We start from the raw sequence: 18,934 nt of genomic DNA on the forward strand, positions 1-18,934 counted from the left end.
AAGGTAAAAAAACACCACCATGTTATATGTATAATAAATATTTTTGAGTATAGCCCTTCTAGATTATTTTATCCCTTTAGCCCTCGCTCACAAAAAGGTTGGAGACCCCTGGTATATAGTAACTATATGTTTTACAATTACAAGTTTGTGTAATTAGGGTTTCTGTAGCCAGTGACATTTCATTATTTGTATTTTATTTTCAATGCATATATTATGGCATTGTACATTTTGTTGTTTTTTATTTGAAGACTGAGGCTTCATTAATAAACAAAACCCCAATTGTCATCATTGTTTTTGAGATATTACTTGCTGTGAATACCTTGTCTGATATAGGTTACAGTATTGTGGCATAGTATCAGGACATCCTAGTGGCTAGGGGTGAATGGCTGGATGATGGGCCTATTTGGGAGAAAGTCCAGGGCTGTTTTTTTAGCCCCAGTCCGTCCCTGGACCCAATTATGGTTATTATAAGAAATAAGACTGGAGAACACCAGCGAACTGGCAATGAGGACTGAAACTGAATTCAGGGCTAATAAAGAGCTGGAGAGAGGCTTTGCCAAGATATGAGCTAAATATTACTCTAGGATTAATAATCTGTAAAATATTGGCTGCCTTTAGCTAAAGAATGTATTACTGAAATTTAACTCAGGAACTCTGTCATCAAGCAGGAATTGCCACAGGAAAACCCTTTACTTTCTCAAGCCGTGACTTTCTGAGACGGGATTGTGTCAATTACAGACGGAATCATTATTTATGCTGGAAGAAACTGTCATTGTTCATAAACTGCAAAAATAATTATGTTCTTCCTCAGTGTTTCTGTCTTGTTTTTCAGCACAAAAATCTAAACATTCTTAAATCAAGATATATTTACTGGAGAAGCAAAATGATTGAAGATATTAAGGTCAAGATAGTGATTTTGTGCTTAAAACAAGAACTAATATCTGTCAGTGTAGTCAGAAAAATAAACTTCATTCAAAGGGAAAACTAGATTATTTTTCTGACTCCACTGACAGATATTTGTTCTTGTTTTAAACACAAACTCACTTCATTTTCATGATATTTTTCAGAAAACAAGACTAAATATCTTCAATCATTTTGCTTCTCCAGTAAATGTATCTTGGTTTAAGAATGTTTGGATATTTGTGCTGGAAAACAAGACAGAAACACTGAGGAAGAACATCATTTATTGCAGTGAACTCATACAATACTTACAAAGTCTCATGTTTGTGTTGAAACAGAATATAAATGAAGTCACTCTATAGATTCTTTGTATCACAGCAGTAAATGAAGAACAGGCCGAATATTAAAGGAATATTAAATAAGTAACACAACATACTGAAAATATCAGTATTTATGCAATTAATATTTTGCAGTTTGTTTTGGCCTGTTGGGCACCCTTATTCTCAAGTTACTCTCTCTCTCTCTCTCTCTCTCTCTCTCTCTCTCTCCACAGAAAGAAACGGATCAGAAAATAATCTCCCGGATCAGCGGAAGACTGAACACATACACTCAGGTTGGACTGGCCGCCGGTCAGGAATACATGGTCAGTGTTACTGGAGAGAAGGATGGCATGATGGGAACGGAGAGCACAACACAGTTCACCACATGTGAGTCCATGCAAACACAACAGAATAGAGCAACAGCCTGTCTAGTAGGTTTTTAACTAGTGGTTCATTCATCTGTGGACAGTGGTCTCCGGGCCGAAAGACTTGCACGTTGTGAAGACGAGCACCACAACAGTCGTTGTCCAATGGGAGAAGGCGCAGGGGGAGATTGACAGGTACGTCCTCTCCGTTGCACCCAATCAGACGGAAGGATCCGTCAGACTCCCGGAGATGATCCTGGCGCCGGAGAGGGATTCGGCCCGGATCCAGGGCTTGCAACCGGGACGCTTGTATGACATCTCATTGGTGGCAGAGAGAGGCAGTGTTCGGAGCCGGCCAGCAACCGTACAGGCCACTCCTGGTGAGTCTCAGGGTGATCAATTATAGCGTGAAACTGAACATACATTCTTATTAACAGCTCACAAAATGATGGGGAACATGGCAGTGTGACTTCAAACTTGTTACAGCAAATATTAAAGCAAAATGTCTGTAACATGAGCAGGTATAAAGAGTTGTGGACGGTCAAAACCTTCTTGATTTGAGCACAAACTAATCTTTTCAGAAAACAAGACTTAATATCTTCTGTCATTGTGCTTCTCCAGTAAATGACATTGAAATCCTTTTAGGAAGGTGTTTTTGTTGAAATGGAATGGAAGGAAATCTGTGTTCGGCAAAAAAAAAAAAAAAAGCAGATAATCTGTTTAGTTTGCCCAGTAACCAGTGCTTCATTTGTAAACGAGTAATTGGCAGATGGAAAACAGCAACGAAAAGGCTGTGAGCGATACTGGCCATCATACAATGACATCACACAATGACATCACACAATGACATCACACATTGACATCACACAGCCTAGTGTATGTCATCTGTCCAGCTCCGGGCCTACAAATATGATTTCTAAATTAATTAAATGTGGACTCCGTTAGCACACCATACAACTTGGGCACTTATGAATATACTTTGTTTAATGTATGTCTGCATTGTGTTAATATTTTTACCAGACGTTGTATCTGACAATCCAGAAATTGGGAATTTTTGACAATCAAATGTTGCTATTTACCGACTAATGAGAGCGCTGATATTTGGTCAGGGTTCGAGTCCAGGCCCCTTTGCATGTCAAGCGTAGATGCTACAGCAGGACTAACAGGTAATGAGAGTACAAGGAAAAGTCATCATAGAGTTAAACGTATTTATATCAGATTACCAGATGATGTGAATTCAGACGAGCCCCGCACTGATCGTGTGTAGACCAGCCAGTCTTTACAAACCAGTGACCTCACTCTGGAAATGTCCAGGCTATTGGAATTGAGTTTTATTTGTGGCGAGGCAAAGAGTTTTGTTTCGCCTCGTGTAAATGTGTATGACTGGAACATTTTCTCTTCTGTTTTATTGTGAAGAATGATTCCCCCGACACGCACAATCTTCACTCTAACCAGCAATGCCACATTTTCTATTTCTTCAGGAAGCTTTTACCTTTTCTTCTTTCTTGCAGAAAATAAAAACCTCCCCGGTTTTCTATAGGACTTAAAGTGGACCTGATGCTGCATTTACTGGAAACCCAATGCCAGAATCGTTTGGATAACTGACTTAACTTGTTGCATTAACACCACCTTTCTTTTAACAGGATTTCCATTTGCAGCTGGGACGTTTAATTTAGCATCCAAATTTTACACTTGATTCGTGCCTTTAGGGAATGTCTCAGTGCCTGAAACCAGGATGACCATGAGGACGGGCAACGTGCAGGTGGACGTGGAGCCTGGAAACAACAGAGAAAAGACACCGAGGTTCACAAACACAACACTCGTCCTGCGAAAGCAAGCGCTGAGCGGCCAGGTGACTAAAGGAAAGGTTGAAAACTCAGAAAGAACAGGGAACACCAGCAGACTCAAACCAGGCGTACTTCTTAGACCAGGGCAAAAAAGACCACTGCCCGTGAGAATGCATGGGATGCTTCCCAAACCCGGTACACAGCCGGAAATCACAAGAAGACCTTATAGTTTAGGAGTAAAACATTTCAATTCCTCCCAGATTGGAGTGAAAGGGGGAATTGTTGTGCCTTCTTCAAATCGGTCAGTAACACCGAATGTCGACTCGGCTTATCCTGTTTCTGGTGGCAAACCATTGGAACTGACCATGAAAGAGACAAGATCTCAGAAGGGGAACATCGAAACCATGTTTAGAAGGGAATCTGTCGAGACCCCGAGATCCAGCGTTCACAAACACACATCCACCCCACTGCCTTTCACAACCGAAGAGCCGATAATCACAACAGAAAAAAACCTGACAGCCTATAAAAATGGGACAAAATGTGTCCGGAAGGTTTTGGTCGGGTACAGGAGGATACATGGGAACATGTCCGATGGCAATGTGCTGTCGAAAAACCTGAACATTATAGTTGGCCATGTGAACGGAAACGAGCTCTTACACAAGCTTCTGACGGGTGAGTCTACAGTCAATGACATGGACGAGACTAAACCTAAAGCGGAGACTTCTGAGGCCAGGAGGAGTGTGAAGGAGCAAGAAGGAGAAGTGGAAGTTGATGAAGAGGTGGATGAAAATAATGCGAATGCCACTCCCTATTCAACGAGACGTCCTGAGACGACACTGTCCTTCGCCAGCACATCTCCTCGCGTCTCCACATCAGCTCGGCCTGAGACGGGGAATCCACATACGGCGAGAGACCCGCCGACAGCAGAACGAGCAGCGAGAAGAAACCCTATCCCGGCTTCTTCACTGTCCATCCCCAGACCGCCAACTAGGCCAAAACACACACTTTTTAGGTCGCCGTACTCTTCATCATCTTTAGAGGTGCAAAAAGAGAAGCGTCCATCTTGGCCTAGTTCAGTTGCCTCCGGTTTTCCAAAAGAAGACCTTGTAGAGACGAAAGTGTCAACTTCAAGATTTCCAGCCACAAGAGAAATCCAGGAACCAAGTCCTGAACTCCCGAACACAACTCCATTACCAGTCAAATTCCTCTCGAAACAAGACTCTGCAATAAAAAACACCGGCATTGAAGCCTCAGATGTGATGCCGTTTCGGCGGACGTCTTTTAGGGGTTCCTTTCCTCGTCGTCCCAATGTCAATCCTTTTCAGAACCGCACAAGGCCCGTTCTGGAGCCGCCTCAACACCCTTCCCGAGGACCCATGAGACGAGCTTTCCCTTCAAAACCCATTATGCGGAACAACAGGACCATCAGTCCTACCCGACCTGTGAAACCTGCCTTAACCTCGGCTACTGAGAACAACACTAGAGTTAGGATTAGACCAAATGCAGGGATCAACAGGACCGATGGGGCCGCCAGCACACATTCCCAAATAAAACACAGTGGTACCACTCAAGTGGGCCCAAACATCAGTCCGTATGGAAAAGGCAACTCCGATAGCTCTTTTTCCACAGACCATCTAGTGGAAGTGGATAATGAGACCCAGGAGAATGTGTTGAGCGACTCAGACGGCTCGGTCGAGCATGTGCGGGTCGTCAACGCCTCGTCCACAGGCCTGGATCTGACATGGGCTGCTCCGGAGGACAAGTTCAAACACTTCATAATCACTCAAACCGAGCTCGGACCAGAAAACGAACGAAACGGCGAGGAAGACGCTGATGATGGGTTAGCCGAGAGAAACAGTCTGAGCAAAGGCAAAGCTGCAGTCCATGAACCCGCACCCACTGCACCGAGTGCAGAGATGAAGAAGAGTGTCGGACACACGACTACGGTTCTCCCGGGGTCGGCCCGCTCACACCACATGACCAACCTCAGCCCGCGGACCCGCTACTCTGTGTCCATCTTTGGGAAGGGACCTGCGTTCCGCTCCAAAACTCACAACCTCATCATTCATACAGGTACTCAAAACCAGAAGCCAACACTGCTAAACCTTAATCTGTACATGCTCTGAGCGGATGTCTTCAGTTTCACTGCTTGGCACCGTTGCTTTCCCTGCTGTTCAGTGTCCCGTACACTCTTGCCTATCAGGAGCTTCTAATCAAAGCAAAGATTTGATTAAGATTCATGCAGTGTGTAAATGTTAATACATGTACGAGTATAACACTCATATGTGCTAACCCTGTGCATTTGGTCTTTTGTGGACGGTGTGTGTGGACACACTGAGCAGCACATTAACTCTTTCCCTGTGTGAGAGTATTGTGGCTATCCGTGATTTCACTGTTACACGCAGGGGGCGCTATCACACATCTTCTGAACGAATACTGAACCTCAGGGTCAAAACACATGTAAAATAACACGACCATCAAACATTAAACAGCTATAAATGTAAAGCTGCGTAATGTTCCTGAATGAACTGTTGGACTAGGAAGAGTTAACGACTGAAGCTTTGAGGAGTTGATGACTCGATCGACTCGAACTGTGTTTTTATGCAAAATGTTGCTTTTTTTATTACCCACATTCAAGTGTTGATAAAAAATAAATCATAATGCGAGATTTCTTTTTTTTAAAGCAGAGGCTCTGCTCAGATACAACAAAACATTCTGGGGCCATGATGAAAGTTCAGTGAAAATGATGATGCAAACTTTTTTTAAAATAAATTCTGTCAGGGAAAGAGTTAAGAGAAACAAGCATGCTAAATAATGAAGTCTAGAATGTACTGTGTGTCAGTGTGTCCGTCCACACACACTCTCATCAGGCAAATGTGTGTCTTGAATATCAACAGAACAAAAAAGAGTTGTTCATTAGTTTCACCTTAACATTGTCTCATTCATTTGGTGATAACTAACTGTTCATAACTAACATTAACATTAGATTATACAAATACACTTTAACTATTACGGCCGTAGTGTATCAGTGATAAGTTGAATTAATTTAACATTACATTTTGTTAATTGATCTTTTTTTTTGTTTCTGATATGAGAGCTACTACTGATTAATGTAATGACTAAGCAATGTCTTTAGTTCATACTCTGGGTTAGAAACTATTGATTGCCAAAATAATTTCAGCTTGTCCTTCTGTTTGTAAAAATGAAGACAAATCAAACTGAATGAATCACATGTTGTGCGTGAAATAACAGTTGTGTAGAATCAATACACACAGCCTGCGTGATGATTTCATCAGATCTGAGCTGAATCCACACATAAGGATGATATTTCTATTCTAAATATGGCACAATTTTCAATCATTTTGTTCGGTTCTCTCAAACACAATTCTTTATTTGATGGTGTAACAAAAACGCCAGCTTCACATTTCTGCTTTTAAACCTTGGCAAATGCATCACTGTAAATATGATTTTGTTCATCTTACAAACTGAGGGATCAGTATAATCTAATGACAGACACATGTTCACCAGCGCTGGTCTTCTCTCACCCAGGCTGAGGTCAGCCAGAGCTTCATGTGTTCTCCATCAGGGTAAGGCCGTGCTCTTCAGTCTCGGCTCGCGTAACCCGCTCCATGTTGGCCCACACAACACAACTGTGCTTCTGTCATGACATGCCTTGACGGCTGTTCACGTGTTTCCTTCACTTCCTCACTCATTTCATCTTTGCATTTTTCTTCTCCTCTCCAGGTTGAAATGAGCAGCATCATCATATCATGCTTGTGTTTTCTGTGCAGGATCTCGTGTCCGTCATTAACAGCCAGGTTTCTGTGGACTCTGTATAGGCCTTGGCCTATATACTGTATATATGTTTCGACTGCACATATATACACTCATGTTGTCCCTGAAATAACCCGTAGACAGCCGTGTGTGAGGGTTTGCACAGAGACCAGGGACTTGTGAATGCAAGTAAACAAGTTCTGCTTGATGTTTTATTCTGGTTTTGTTTTCATCCTTACATCTTTTACCTCACGTTATTTGTTGTTCTCCCTATCCTTGACCTTTCTTCTGAGGACTCTCTATTGGGAACTTCTTCTCTTTCTTTCCGTCTCTGTGTCTGTGTGTCTGAGCTGTGTCTGATGTCCCGCTCAGGCCCGGAGCCTCCGTCGGATCTGGTCTTCAGCGATGTGACCGACAGCTCCTTCACCGTGTCCTGGGCCAAACCCAAGAGCAAGGTGTCCGGATTCAAGATCACACACACTCACGTACAAGAAGGTAACGCAAACCTCAGTTTCACAGGAGCATTAGAGGCGCAAATCCCTTTAGAAACACACGTCGCATTCACTCACGGCAGCTTGTGTCCCACAGTCCTGTTATTGCATGATTTTGGGTTGAATAAATTGTAAGACTGTAAAACTGATTTTGGCGTCCTGAGCTTGGTGATTAACATTTCATAAAAGGTTGAGCATGAAAGGGAAATAACGGTAGTGTTTTTCTTTCCTATTGTGCCGTACATCTATGGAAGCTTGTTTCCGCCACAGAATAAAAAATAAAAAAGGTAAACGCGACTTTTTATCTCACAATTGCAAGTTTTACATTTCGCAATTCTGACTTTTTCAGAATAGCGTGATATAAAGTCGCAATTGTGAATTATAAAGTAAGAATTTTGAGTTTATATCTCGCAATTCTGAGAAATAAAGTCAAAATTTTGAGATGCAAACTCGCAATTGTAAGATAAAAAGTCACAATTATGTTTTAAAATGTTTTATTCTGTGGCGAAAACAAGCTTTCATATAAATCTGAGTGAAACGCATCTGGAACAAGAACAAATGTGGGCGGGGCTTGATTTTGTCCATGTGGAATTGATTGGATGATTGGATGGTTGTGGTTTGGTATTGGCTGATCTCATGTGAGTGACAGGTTGCCCCGCCCTCGTCATCAGAGAAGGGGAAGTTATTCTGATTCAAGATTACAAGGAACCGATATATACATTCCATAAAAAATGCGAATTATCTCTTTTGACTTCCGAGGGACTTTAAGCACCTGCTGTTACTAACCCTGTGTGTGTGTGTGTGTGTGTGTGTGTGTCGGCAGGTGAGCCGGTCTCTGTCAGTGTGGACTCGGAGACGCTCCGCCTGGATCTCGCTCCGGTGTCTCCCGGCTCCTCATACGAGGTCAGCGTGGCGTCGGTGCTCGGCCGAGACGAGAGCGACTCCATCACAGACACCGTGACCACCCGTGAGTCATTACAGACACACCCGTACAGGGGAGCTGTGAGACTGATCAATCACAGCTTACACTTACATGTAAGGCAGCAACTAAACTAATTTGGTGGGTTGAAATGTTGTACAGTATAAAACTAACTAGAACATTTTTTGGATTAAAAGCATCTGCTCAACGACTGTTCAACTCTTCTAGTATGTATGCTGACTACTACTTTACTGGTGTGTTTGTAGGGCTGACCTTAACATGATCACAAACATTTCATAGAAAGCTTTTGCCCCATTCAGACACTCAGATCAAAAGCAAACTTCAAGTCACCGCAGGATAACTCCCCGGACAGCAACATGGTGTCGCCCCAGATCCGGCCCAGATTCCACAGATTCCCAGATGTGGGCCGGATCTGGGCCGACTCTATATTGCTGTCTGGGCGCCTCGATCAGTGTTGGTAATCTCATGTGTGTCCCTCAGTGCCGGATCCTCCAACAGACCTGCGGGTCATAAACGTCACCGACAGTAAAGCGCTATTGCTATGGAGACCCGCCCTGGCAACCGTCGACCATTACATCATCGAGTACAGCTCGGACGCAGGTAAGCTAAAATGTGGTTTATGCTTTGTCAGAAAAGAAAGCACTGACACACTTCAGCATTGCTGAAAGATGACCCTCCTGTGTTTCCTCCATCAGCCCCTGGGATAACCATGGAAGTGTCCGGAAACGCAGCAGAAGAGCAGCTGCAGGCGCTGAGGTCCTCGACCCGGTACAGCGTGAGCATCCAGAGCCGACTGAGAGATCTGAGCAGCTCCAGGGCCACCGCAAGCTTCAGCACCACAGGTCAGAGGTCACCACAGGTCAGAGGTCACCACAGGTCCACAGGTCACCACAGGTCAGAGGTCACCACAGGTCAGGGGTCACCACAGGTCAGGGGTCACCACAAGTCCACAGGTCAGAGGTCACCACAGGTCACCACAGGTCAGAGGTCACCACAGGTCACCACAGGTCAGAGGTCACCACAGGTCAGGGATCACCACAGGTCAGAGGTCACTACAGGTCACCACAGGTCAGAGGTCACCACAGGTCAGGGGTGACCACAGGTCAGGGGTCACTACAGGTCAGAGGTCACTACAGGTCACCACAGGCCAGGGGTCACCACAGGTCAGGGGTCACTACAGGTCAGAGGTCACCACAGGTCAGGGGTCACCACAGGTCAGGGGTCAGAGATACTGTCCTCAGTGGGCTGGTGCGAGCAGGGCTGTAAACGGGCCTGGCGGGGCTGATAGCCTCGAGCTCGGAGCACTGAGCCCACACTGTGCTGTCGGGCCGGAACCTCTGCAGCGCTTCACTAAAACACGCCCAGAAATAACTATACATACAGATATAGTTCTAAACATCGCTTCTCATTGGAATCCTCTGTATGTTGCAGGTGCCGGTAAAACAGTGGAAGGTCCTCGTGATCTGAAGGCCAGTCAGGTGACGCCTCGCACTGCACTGTTGTCATGGAAACCGCCTGTCTCCGCCATCACTGGTTACAAGCTGAGCTACTTCACAGACGGCCAGGAGATCCAGGTGAGAAACCCAGCGTGTGATCAGTGTGAGTGATGAGTGAGTGATGCTGCGGTGGTAAGATGGTGTGTGTGTGTGTGTGTGTGTGTGTTCCTCACAGGAAGTGACGGTCGATCCCACAGTGACGGAGCTGAACCTGAGCCGGCTGATCCCGTCCTCCCGATACACAGCTGTCCTGCGGGCCGAGAGCTCCTCCACAACCGTCTCCACCGACTTCAGCACCGGTACTGTGTGTGTGTGTGTGTGTGTGTGTGTGTGTGTGTGTGTGTGTGGCCGAGAGCTCCCCCACACCAGATCAGTTATTACAAATTTGCCCTTTTTTGGGTGTGAGCAGATACGCCCCGTTTTTGTGTGTGTCCCTTTAAATGCAAATGAGCGTTAGCTCCGCCTCCGTTCAGAAGAGGGCGGAGCTTCAGAGACTCCGGCAATAACAACACAGGCCAATCTCACTGATCCAGAGTCAGGAGTAACAGCAGCGAGTGCAGCCTTACGGAGAGACTCAGGGAGAGCTTCACTTTTACACGTTTCTGAATGTTAGCGGAGACATTTCTGTAGTTGTTGTGGAGTTACACTGATCATCTCCTCATCATGTTGAACTCTTCCACAAGTGTCCACAGTTCCTGAGGTGTTTATAAGACAGCGCTGACATGTTCTGGTCAATAGTGTTCAGTGTCGTCTGTGCTCGACCACAGAACAGTTTCAGGCTTTGCTGGATCTTCTCCAGTGTGTTAGAACTGGTCTCTGTTGGCGCTCGCCGAACCCAATGTCGCTGGTGTGTGTGAACGTGCAGATTAACACCGTGTCCTAACTACACGCGACGCGACGCCGCGACACGCGATAAAAGGTATCTTTTCCATGTTAATCAGAGTTTTTGTCCTAACCAGACGTGACGGCGACACGCGAAGTTTCTAATTTAGAAACGGTTCCTATTTCTGCGATGTCGCGGCTGACAGATCCGCCCACACAGAGATCTCATTGGATGGAAGTTCTGCGTGTCATGAATATTGTTTCATTTGAGTTTGAATATAATTTTCCTTCCATCCATAATAAAGCGACGGGATGGATATGAATTTCCCTATGAACAAGATCGAACAAACTGATTGTCATATGAAGAAATTACACTGGTTATGAGTACACATTATTTATTTAGTTAAAAATAGGTTACTGTGCCACAAGCGATAATGGATAATTTACCTCAGATTTTGAAAGCATATAATATAGTGTTCAAACTGAATTCTATGCAAACATACAACTGTACTTCATAACAAAATTAGTCAATGAGTATATTTTGTTAATGTTTTGATTTTTAATAATGTTATTTCTTGATTTGATTATGTCCTTACCCATTTCCAATGCGAGGCGACTCCGCCCACACGCTGTTCTGAATGGCTGTGATTTTTTATTGACGTGTGGCGTCTCACAGTCGCGTCGCGTCTAGTGTGAACAGACACACTTGCTGTCGCTGGAATTTTATCGCGTCGCGTGTAGTTAGGACACGGTGTAAAGGTCGTTTCACACTGGACGCGATTTTGACGCACGAATAATTCGCGCGATAGTTTTATTTTTTGATCAGCTGTGTGTGTAACGAGTGCTTCCACACCGAACGCGAATGTGCTGCGGCGAAAACACGACTTTTTTTTCGCTTCGATGTCGATTTTTTTTTTACTTTTGCGGCGACAGAAAAGGCCAATCACATACAGGGAAACAAAGGTGACGCTTGTTGACGCTTTGGCCGCTCTGACGTAGCAGCGTTATGTGCGAGAGAAGAGAAGTGTCACAACCCCAGATACCACAAGTTTATAGGACGTTTCCTGTCAGATATCAAATAGACGTTTAGAAGATGTCAGTTTAACATGCATTCTACATCATTACATCTTAAAGACGTCTTCTAAACGTCTATTTGACATCTGACAGGAAACGTCAGACGTATTGCAGATGAGCAAACACTCTTAAAAATACGTCTTCCAGATGTAAACATCACATCAAATAGACTTGTGCTATCTGGGACATGAAATGTAAACTAAAAACAAGCAATACATTGAAACAAGAAACCTTTTATACTGACAGCATTTTTATATTGCCTATTCCGCATCTCAGCGCACGCGTACTCTATCATTATGACACGACGGTGTTTCTTACCAGCAAAAGAACGAGGCATGGGATAAAATAGCTGGGATAGTTGGTGTCTCCGGCGAGTTGATGAAGGGCTTGCTGATGATTTATTATATTTTTGACTAGGAGGGAAATAATTGATTCAGAATATTTTCAACATTCATGGTTGTTTCATATTATTTTTGCATGCATGTAAAGGCCACACACCAGAGCATGTGCGTAAATAAAGCAGAGCGGTGACGCTTAAACAGGCCTATAAGTTAAAAAACTCAAACATACGTTTAAATAATATAATGCTATTTTTTTTTTATTTCATCTATGTTGATGATCTATATGAAAAGGGAACCGCATGAGATGAGTAAGGATCATAAGATGCCCAATATATCGAAAACATTTGGAAGGGGTCAGACATAATTTTGGCCACTTATTAAGTTTTGTTTTGTAGAAAGCCTTTCTTTAAAGTGAATTTCGTTTTGTATAAATTGTATCTTAATTTTAATCAATGTTTCATCAACAAATTGCCTGGATTAATAGGAATAAGAAGCAAATATAGTAGACAATATAATTAGGACACGGAGGCGCCGGCGCGTGAACTGGCGCGCGTCTCATACCGAAAACTGACAGAAAACACTAGTTTATTAATAAACAATTCAAATGTTTAATGCATAATCCTTACTTTGGCCGGTTCTTTGTGGCAAAGTTTGAGCTACTTTACAAGATTAGCATACTCCCCTTCAGACTCTCTGTTCTTTAAGATTGGGTGCACACAAAACCTTCTTTTCTGTCTTTATAAAGAAAACGAAAAGCTCGTCTTCACTGGATGATGATGATGATGATGATGATGATGATGATGATGATGAAGTGTCCGTGTTTTCTCAGCTGTCGGCGTGATAGTTTTGGAATGTTGAAGCTATGAACGTCGCTAATGCGCGTCGCGGCTGATGTGAATGGATTTGACGCGAACTATTCGCTTTTCCGTTTCGATTTTTCGTTACGCGTCCGGTTTGAAAGGGCCTTAAGGGCCAGGAATATTATAATAAGATCCTCTTCATACGGCAGAAGGAGCGAAATCTGATCGGCTTATTTTTTGTCATGCTCTCAGAGAAAGGCTCACCAGAACAGAGTTCCTGGGTTTCACTGATCATGTGTTCTGTGTCGGCAGAAGCGGCGATTACACACGGGGAAAGGCAGATTTTCATGATATGTCCCCTTTAAAACATTTATTAATGTTACTGCGTTACTGATTATTATTGTGAAGTCAGGATGCACTGCATTCTCCTTCTGTGGAAAACGTCTGGTTTCACTTTATTTTCATGGTCCCTTTTTTTACTTTAAGTAGCATTGCACCTCCATCTCTACTAGCTCTCATTAGAGGGTTAATAGAGTAGTAGACTTAGAATAAGTTGACATGTAGTTGCAAAGTTACTTGTAGTTATTAGAATGTTCAAATGGGACCATCAAAATAAAGTGTCACCAAAAATCTTATTTTCACAGTTGTTTGTTTGATCTTGAGCTGGATGTGTTTTCATGGTCTCTCTCTCTCTCTCTCTCTCTCTCTCTCTCTCTCTCTCCTCAGGGAATCTCCGGTTCCCGTTTCCCGCTGATTGCTCCCAGGAGCAGCAGAACGGAGCGCAGGAGTCAGGGATCGTGGATGTGTTTCCGCAGGGCCGGGAGGGAAAGGCTCTGATGGTTTACTGTGACATGGAGACGGACGGAGGCGGCTGGACGGTACGAGGCTCCTCGCCGCTCTATAGCGATCCGGTGATCCGGTGATCCGGTGATCCGGAGCGAGGACAGGCGGGAGCAGTTCAGCGTTCTGTACTTAAGAATAATTCAGTGGTTGACTGGGATGACTTGATGACACTGGCTCAGTTTTAAGTAAGGGATCATGTACATCCAGCCGGTTGTTATCTCAGAATAAACCCGACAGGGTGATCAGGATCAGGTCTCCATCAGCCTGAACACACACACACACACACACACACACACACACCTGAAGGGGGTTTATTCTGAGATAACACACACACACACACACACACACCTGAAGGGGGTTTATTCTGAGAAAACACACACACACACACACACACCTGAAGGGGGTTTATTCTGAGATAACACACACACACACACCTGAAGGGGGTTTATTCTGAGATAACACACACACACACACACACACACACACCTGAAGGGGGTTTATTCTGAGATAACACACACACACACACACACACCTGAAGGGGGTTTATTCTGAGATAACACACACACACACACCTGAAGGGGGTTTATTCTGAGATAACACACACACACCTGAAGGGGGTTTATTCTGAGATAACACACACACACACACACACACACCTGAAGGGGGTTTATTCTGAGATAACACACACACACACCTGAAGGGGGTTTATTCTGAGATAACACACACACACACACCTGAAGGGTTTATTCTGAGATAACACACACACACACACACACACCTGAAGGGTTTATTCTGAGATAACACACACACACACCTGAAGGGTTTATTCTGAGATAACACACACACACACACACACACACACACCTGAAGGGTTTATTCTGAGATAACAACCGGCTGGATGTAGATTATCCGCTTATTACACGGATACTTCAGTAAATAATTAGACACGAAATATTGATCTGAGTTGAAATATTGTATTATCTCTTTAAACGCAAAGCTTCGCGGAGAGAGCAGTTTCAGCGGCGAGATCAAACTAGACGGACATTTAAGAGACACGGTCATAACACTTATTACTCAGCATTTCAACACATTAATAATTATGGAGATCAGAGATATTGATTTCAGATTAAACCAACAGTGAACAAAACAATAGTCACAAAATGGCCGCCGCCGCGTTTGTGTGAAACGAGAGAGAGCGAGTCGCGATACTGGATGGCGTAATTAAATAACTGTACACAAAATATCGATTCGACTGAGTTTTAATATTTTATCAGCTCGACAAATGCAAAACTTCCACGAAGAAAAGCCGCTCCTAGCGAGTGTGTAGCGCTGCTGTCTTCAGACACACTTCATGTGCTCTTATGGTCTTTTCACCTAAAGACTCGTTCAGAAACACGATCTGTTGATGAATGGCACGTCAGTCAGGGTTCACCGCCGGAGATAGTTTGCGGTTTGATATTCTGATTTATTTTAGCTGTGGTCCCGCAGTGCGTTGTCGTAGACATGCAAATAATATCTCATTTCGAAGGGTTAACTGACCCAAACTGTCCTGTGAAAGTTTTCACAAATCAAGCTTAATCTAAAACAAGTGTTTTTGTAAACCAGCGGTGTGTGTGTTTTTTATAATTTGGTATTACATTGTTAAACATGAAAACATTCCGGTCTAGCGGACTTAGCGAACAGTTTACAGACAAAAGCTTTGCTGTGAGAAAATTCACAAATCTAGAATGTCAAGATGACACTGGTTTCAGGTTTCTAAGTGACCTACTTTTGGAGCTATACCCAATTTAAAATAAAATTTCAGAAGAAAAAAAACACTGATGTCGGACAGGAGTAACCCGTTACACGAATTCACAAATCACGAATATCGAAATGAGATATTATTTGCATGTCTACGACACCGCACTGCGGGACCACCGCTAAAATAAATCAGAATATCAAACCGCAAACTATCTCCGGTGGAATACCGGCGTGTTTGAGGTTCATGTGAAGCACACGCCAGCGGTTCAGAATGAGTGACAGTAATAGAAATGTTTGCTTTAACAAACTAGTAATATTTGACATTTTCCGTTTAGCAGAGTGGCTCGTCTTTTATCTGTGTGTGTGTGTGTTTGTGTGTGTGTGTCCAGGTGTTTCAGCGGAGAAAGGACGGGAAGACGAACTTCTTCAGGAGCTGGCGGGAATACAGCAGTGGATTCGGAGCGCTGGATGGGGAATTCTGGCTCGGTGAGAGACTAAACCAGTTAATATCTGAAATATCACACATTCCTGTGTCATTAAGCAGCTGTGTGTGTGTGTGTTTGTGTGAGAGAGATTGATGGTGTGTGTGTGTGTGTGTGTTTGTGTGAGAGAGATTGTGTGTGTGTGTGTGTGTGTGTGTGTGTGTGTGTGTGTGTGTGTGTGTGTGTGTGTGTGTGTGTGTGTGTGTGTGTGTGTGTGTGTGTGTGTGCTCTGCTGGACTGACGGCTCTTCTCCTGCTTTAGGGAACGAGCTGCTTCATAACTTCACTAAAGCGAGTCCAGTGGCCCTGAGAGTGGACCTGAGAGCCGGAGACGAGGCCGTTTACGCTCGTTACTCCTCGTTCTCCGTTGACAGTGCAAGGAAACACTTTACCATCAGAGTCTCTGGATACTCGGGTACAGCTGGTGAGTCTGGCACACACACACACACACACACAGCTCTACAGCCGGTGAGTCTGGCACACACACACACACACACACACACACTCAGCTCTACAGCCGGAGAGTCTGGCACACACACACACACACACACACACACACAGACACACACACACTCAGCTCTACAGCCGGTGAGTCTGGCACACACACACACACACACATACACACACACTCAGCTCTACAGCCGGTGAGTCTGGCACACACACACACACACACACACACACACACACACTCAGCTCTACAGCCGGTGAGTCTGGCACACACACACACACACACACACACACACACACACACACACACACACACTCAGCTCTACAGCCGGTGAGTCTGGCACACACACACACACACACACACACACAGCTCTACAGCCGGTGAGTCTGGCACACACACACACACACACACACACACACACACACACACACACACACACACACACACTCATCTCTACAGCCGGTGAGTCTGGCACACACACACACACACACATACACACACACTCAGCTCTACAGCCGGTGAGTCTGGCACACACACACACACACACACACACACACACACACACACTCAGCTCTACAGCCGGTGAGTCTGGCACACACACACACACACAGCTCTACAGCCGGTGAGTCTGGCACACACACACACACACACACACACACACACACACACACACACACACTCATCTCTACAGCCGGTGAGTCTGGCACACACACACACACACACATACACACACACTCAGCTCTACAGCCGGTGAGTCTGGCACACACACACACACACACACACACACTCAGCTCTACAGCCGGTGAGTCTGGCACACACACACACACACACAGACACACACACACTCAGCTCTACAGCCGGTGAGTCTGGCACACACACACACACACACACACACACACACACACACACACTCAGCTCTACAGCCGGTGAGTCTGGCACACACACACACACACACAGCTCTACAGCCGGTGAGTCTGGCACACACACACACACACACACACACACACACACACACACACACACACTCAGCTCTACAGCCGGTGAGTCTGGCACACACACACACACACACACACACACACACACACACACTCAGCTCTACAGCCAGTGAGTCTGGCACACACACACACACTCAGCTCTACAGCTGGTGAGTCTGGCACACACACACACACACACACACACACACACACACACACACACACACACACACACACACACACACACACACACACTCAGCTCTACAGCCAGTGAGTCTGGCACACACACACACACTCAGCTCTACAGCTGGTGAGTCTGGCACACACACACACACACACTCCGCGCTGAACCTCATAATAATAATCCATAATTCATTACATTTATATAGCACTTTTCTCGCTATAACATGCCAATATAGATAGGAAGAATGAGGCTGTACTTGTGTAGTATGGTATACTCATGACAGTGTGTGTGTGTGTGTGTTCCTGCCAGGCGACGCGATGTCATACCACAACGCGCGCCCGTTCTCCACGCATGACCGAGACCCGCAGCCCTTCATCACGCGCTGCGCCATGTCTTACCGGGGCGGCTGGTGGTACAAGAACTGCCACGAAGCGAACCTCAACGGGCTGTACAACACCAACACCAACCACCAGGTGTGTGTGTGTGTGTGTGTGTGTGTGTGTGTGTGTGTGTGTGTGACCTTAACTGCCACGAGGCGAACCTCAACGGGCTGTACAACACCAACACCAACCACCAGGTGTGTGTGTGTGTGTGTGTGTGTGTGTGTGTGTGTGTGTGTGATTGTGTGTGACCTTAACTGCCACGAGGCGAACCTCAACGGGCTGTACAACACCAACACCAACCACCAGGTGTGTGTGTGTGTGTGTGTGTGTGTGTGTGTGTGTGTGTGACCTTAACTGCCACGAGGCGAACCTCAACGGGCTGTACAACACCAACACCAACCACCAGGTGTGTGTGTGTGTGTGTGTGTGTGTGTGTGTGTGTGTGATTGTGTGTGACCTTAACTGCCACGAGGCGAACCTCAACGGGCTGTACAACACCAACACCAACCACCAGGTGTGTGTGTGTGTGTGTGTGTGTGTGTGTGTGACCTTAACTGCCACGAGGCGAACCTCAACGGGCTGTACAACACCAACACCAACCACCAGGTGTGTGTGTGTGTGTGTGTGTGTGTGTGTGTGTGACCTTAACTGCCACGAGGCAAACCTCAACGGGCTGTACAACACCAACACCAACCACCAGGTGTGTGTGTGTGTGTGTGTGTGTGTGTGTGTGTGTGTGTGACCTTAACTGCCACGAGGCGAACCTCAACG

The 18,934-nt window shown here is 45.2% G+C and overlaps 1 protein-coding gene across 1 annotated transcript in view; it reads left to right on the plus strand.

Moving 5' to 3' along the window:
• LOC130071650 (tenascin) overlaps positions 1-18,934 on the plus strand; it is a 47,886-nt gene that overhangs the window by 24,677 nt on the left and 4,275 nt on the right. Inside the window, exons 6-17 of the mRNA XM_056236511.1 lie at positions 1,454-1,607; positions 1,690-1,965; positions 7,519-7,641; positions 8,461-8,604; positions 9,058-9,177; positions 9,273-9,419; positions 10,009-10,151; positions 10,249-10,372; positions 13,837-13,988; positions 16,083-16,179; positions 16,437-16,598; positions 18,090-18,253. Of these exons, the coding sequence (XP_056092486.1) occupies positions 1,454-1,607; positions 1,690-1,965; positions 7,519-7,641; positions 8,461-8,604; positions 9,058-9,177; positions 9,273-9,419; positions 10,009-10,151; positions 10,249-10,372; positions 13,837-13,988; positions 16,083-16,179; positions 16,437-16,598; positions 18,090-18,253 (1,806 nt within the window). The remainder of the gene's footprint in view (positions 1-1,453; positions 1,608-1,689; positions 1,966-7,518; positions 7,642-8,460; positions 8,605-9,057; positions 9,178-9,272; positions 9,420-10,008; positions 10,152-10,248; positions 10,373-13,836; positions 13,989-16,082; positions 16,180-16,436; positions 16,599-18,089; positions 18,254-18,934) is intronic.

Source organism: Rhinichthys klamathensis, unplaced genomic scaffold (assembly GCF_029890125.1).
Source record: "Rhinichthys klamathensis goyatoka isolate OS25496 unplaced genomic scaffold, OSU_Roscu_1.1 h1tg000450l_1, whole genome shotgun sequence".
Classification (NCBI taxonomy): Eukaryota; Metazoa; Chordata; class Actinopteri; order Cypriniformes; family Leuciscidae; genus Rhinichthys; species Rhinichthys klamathensis.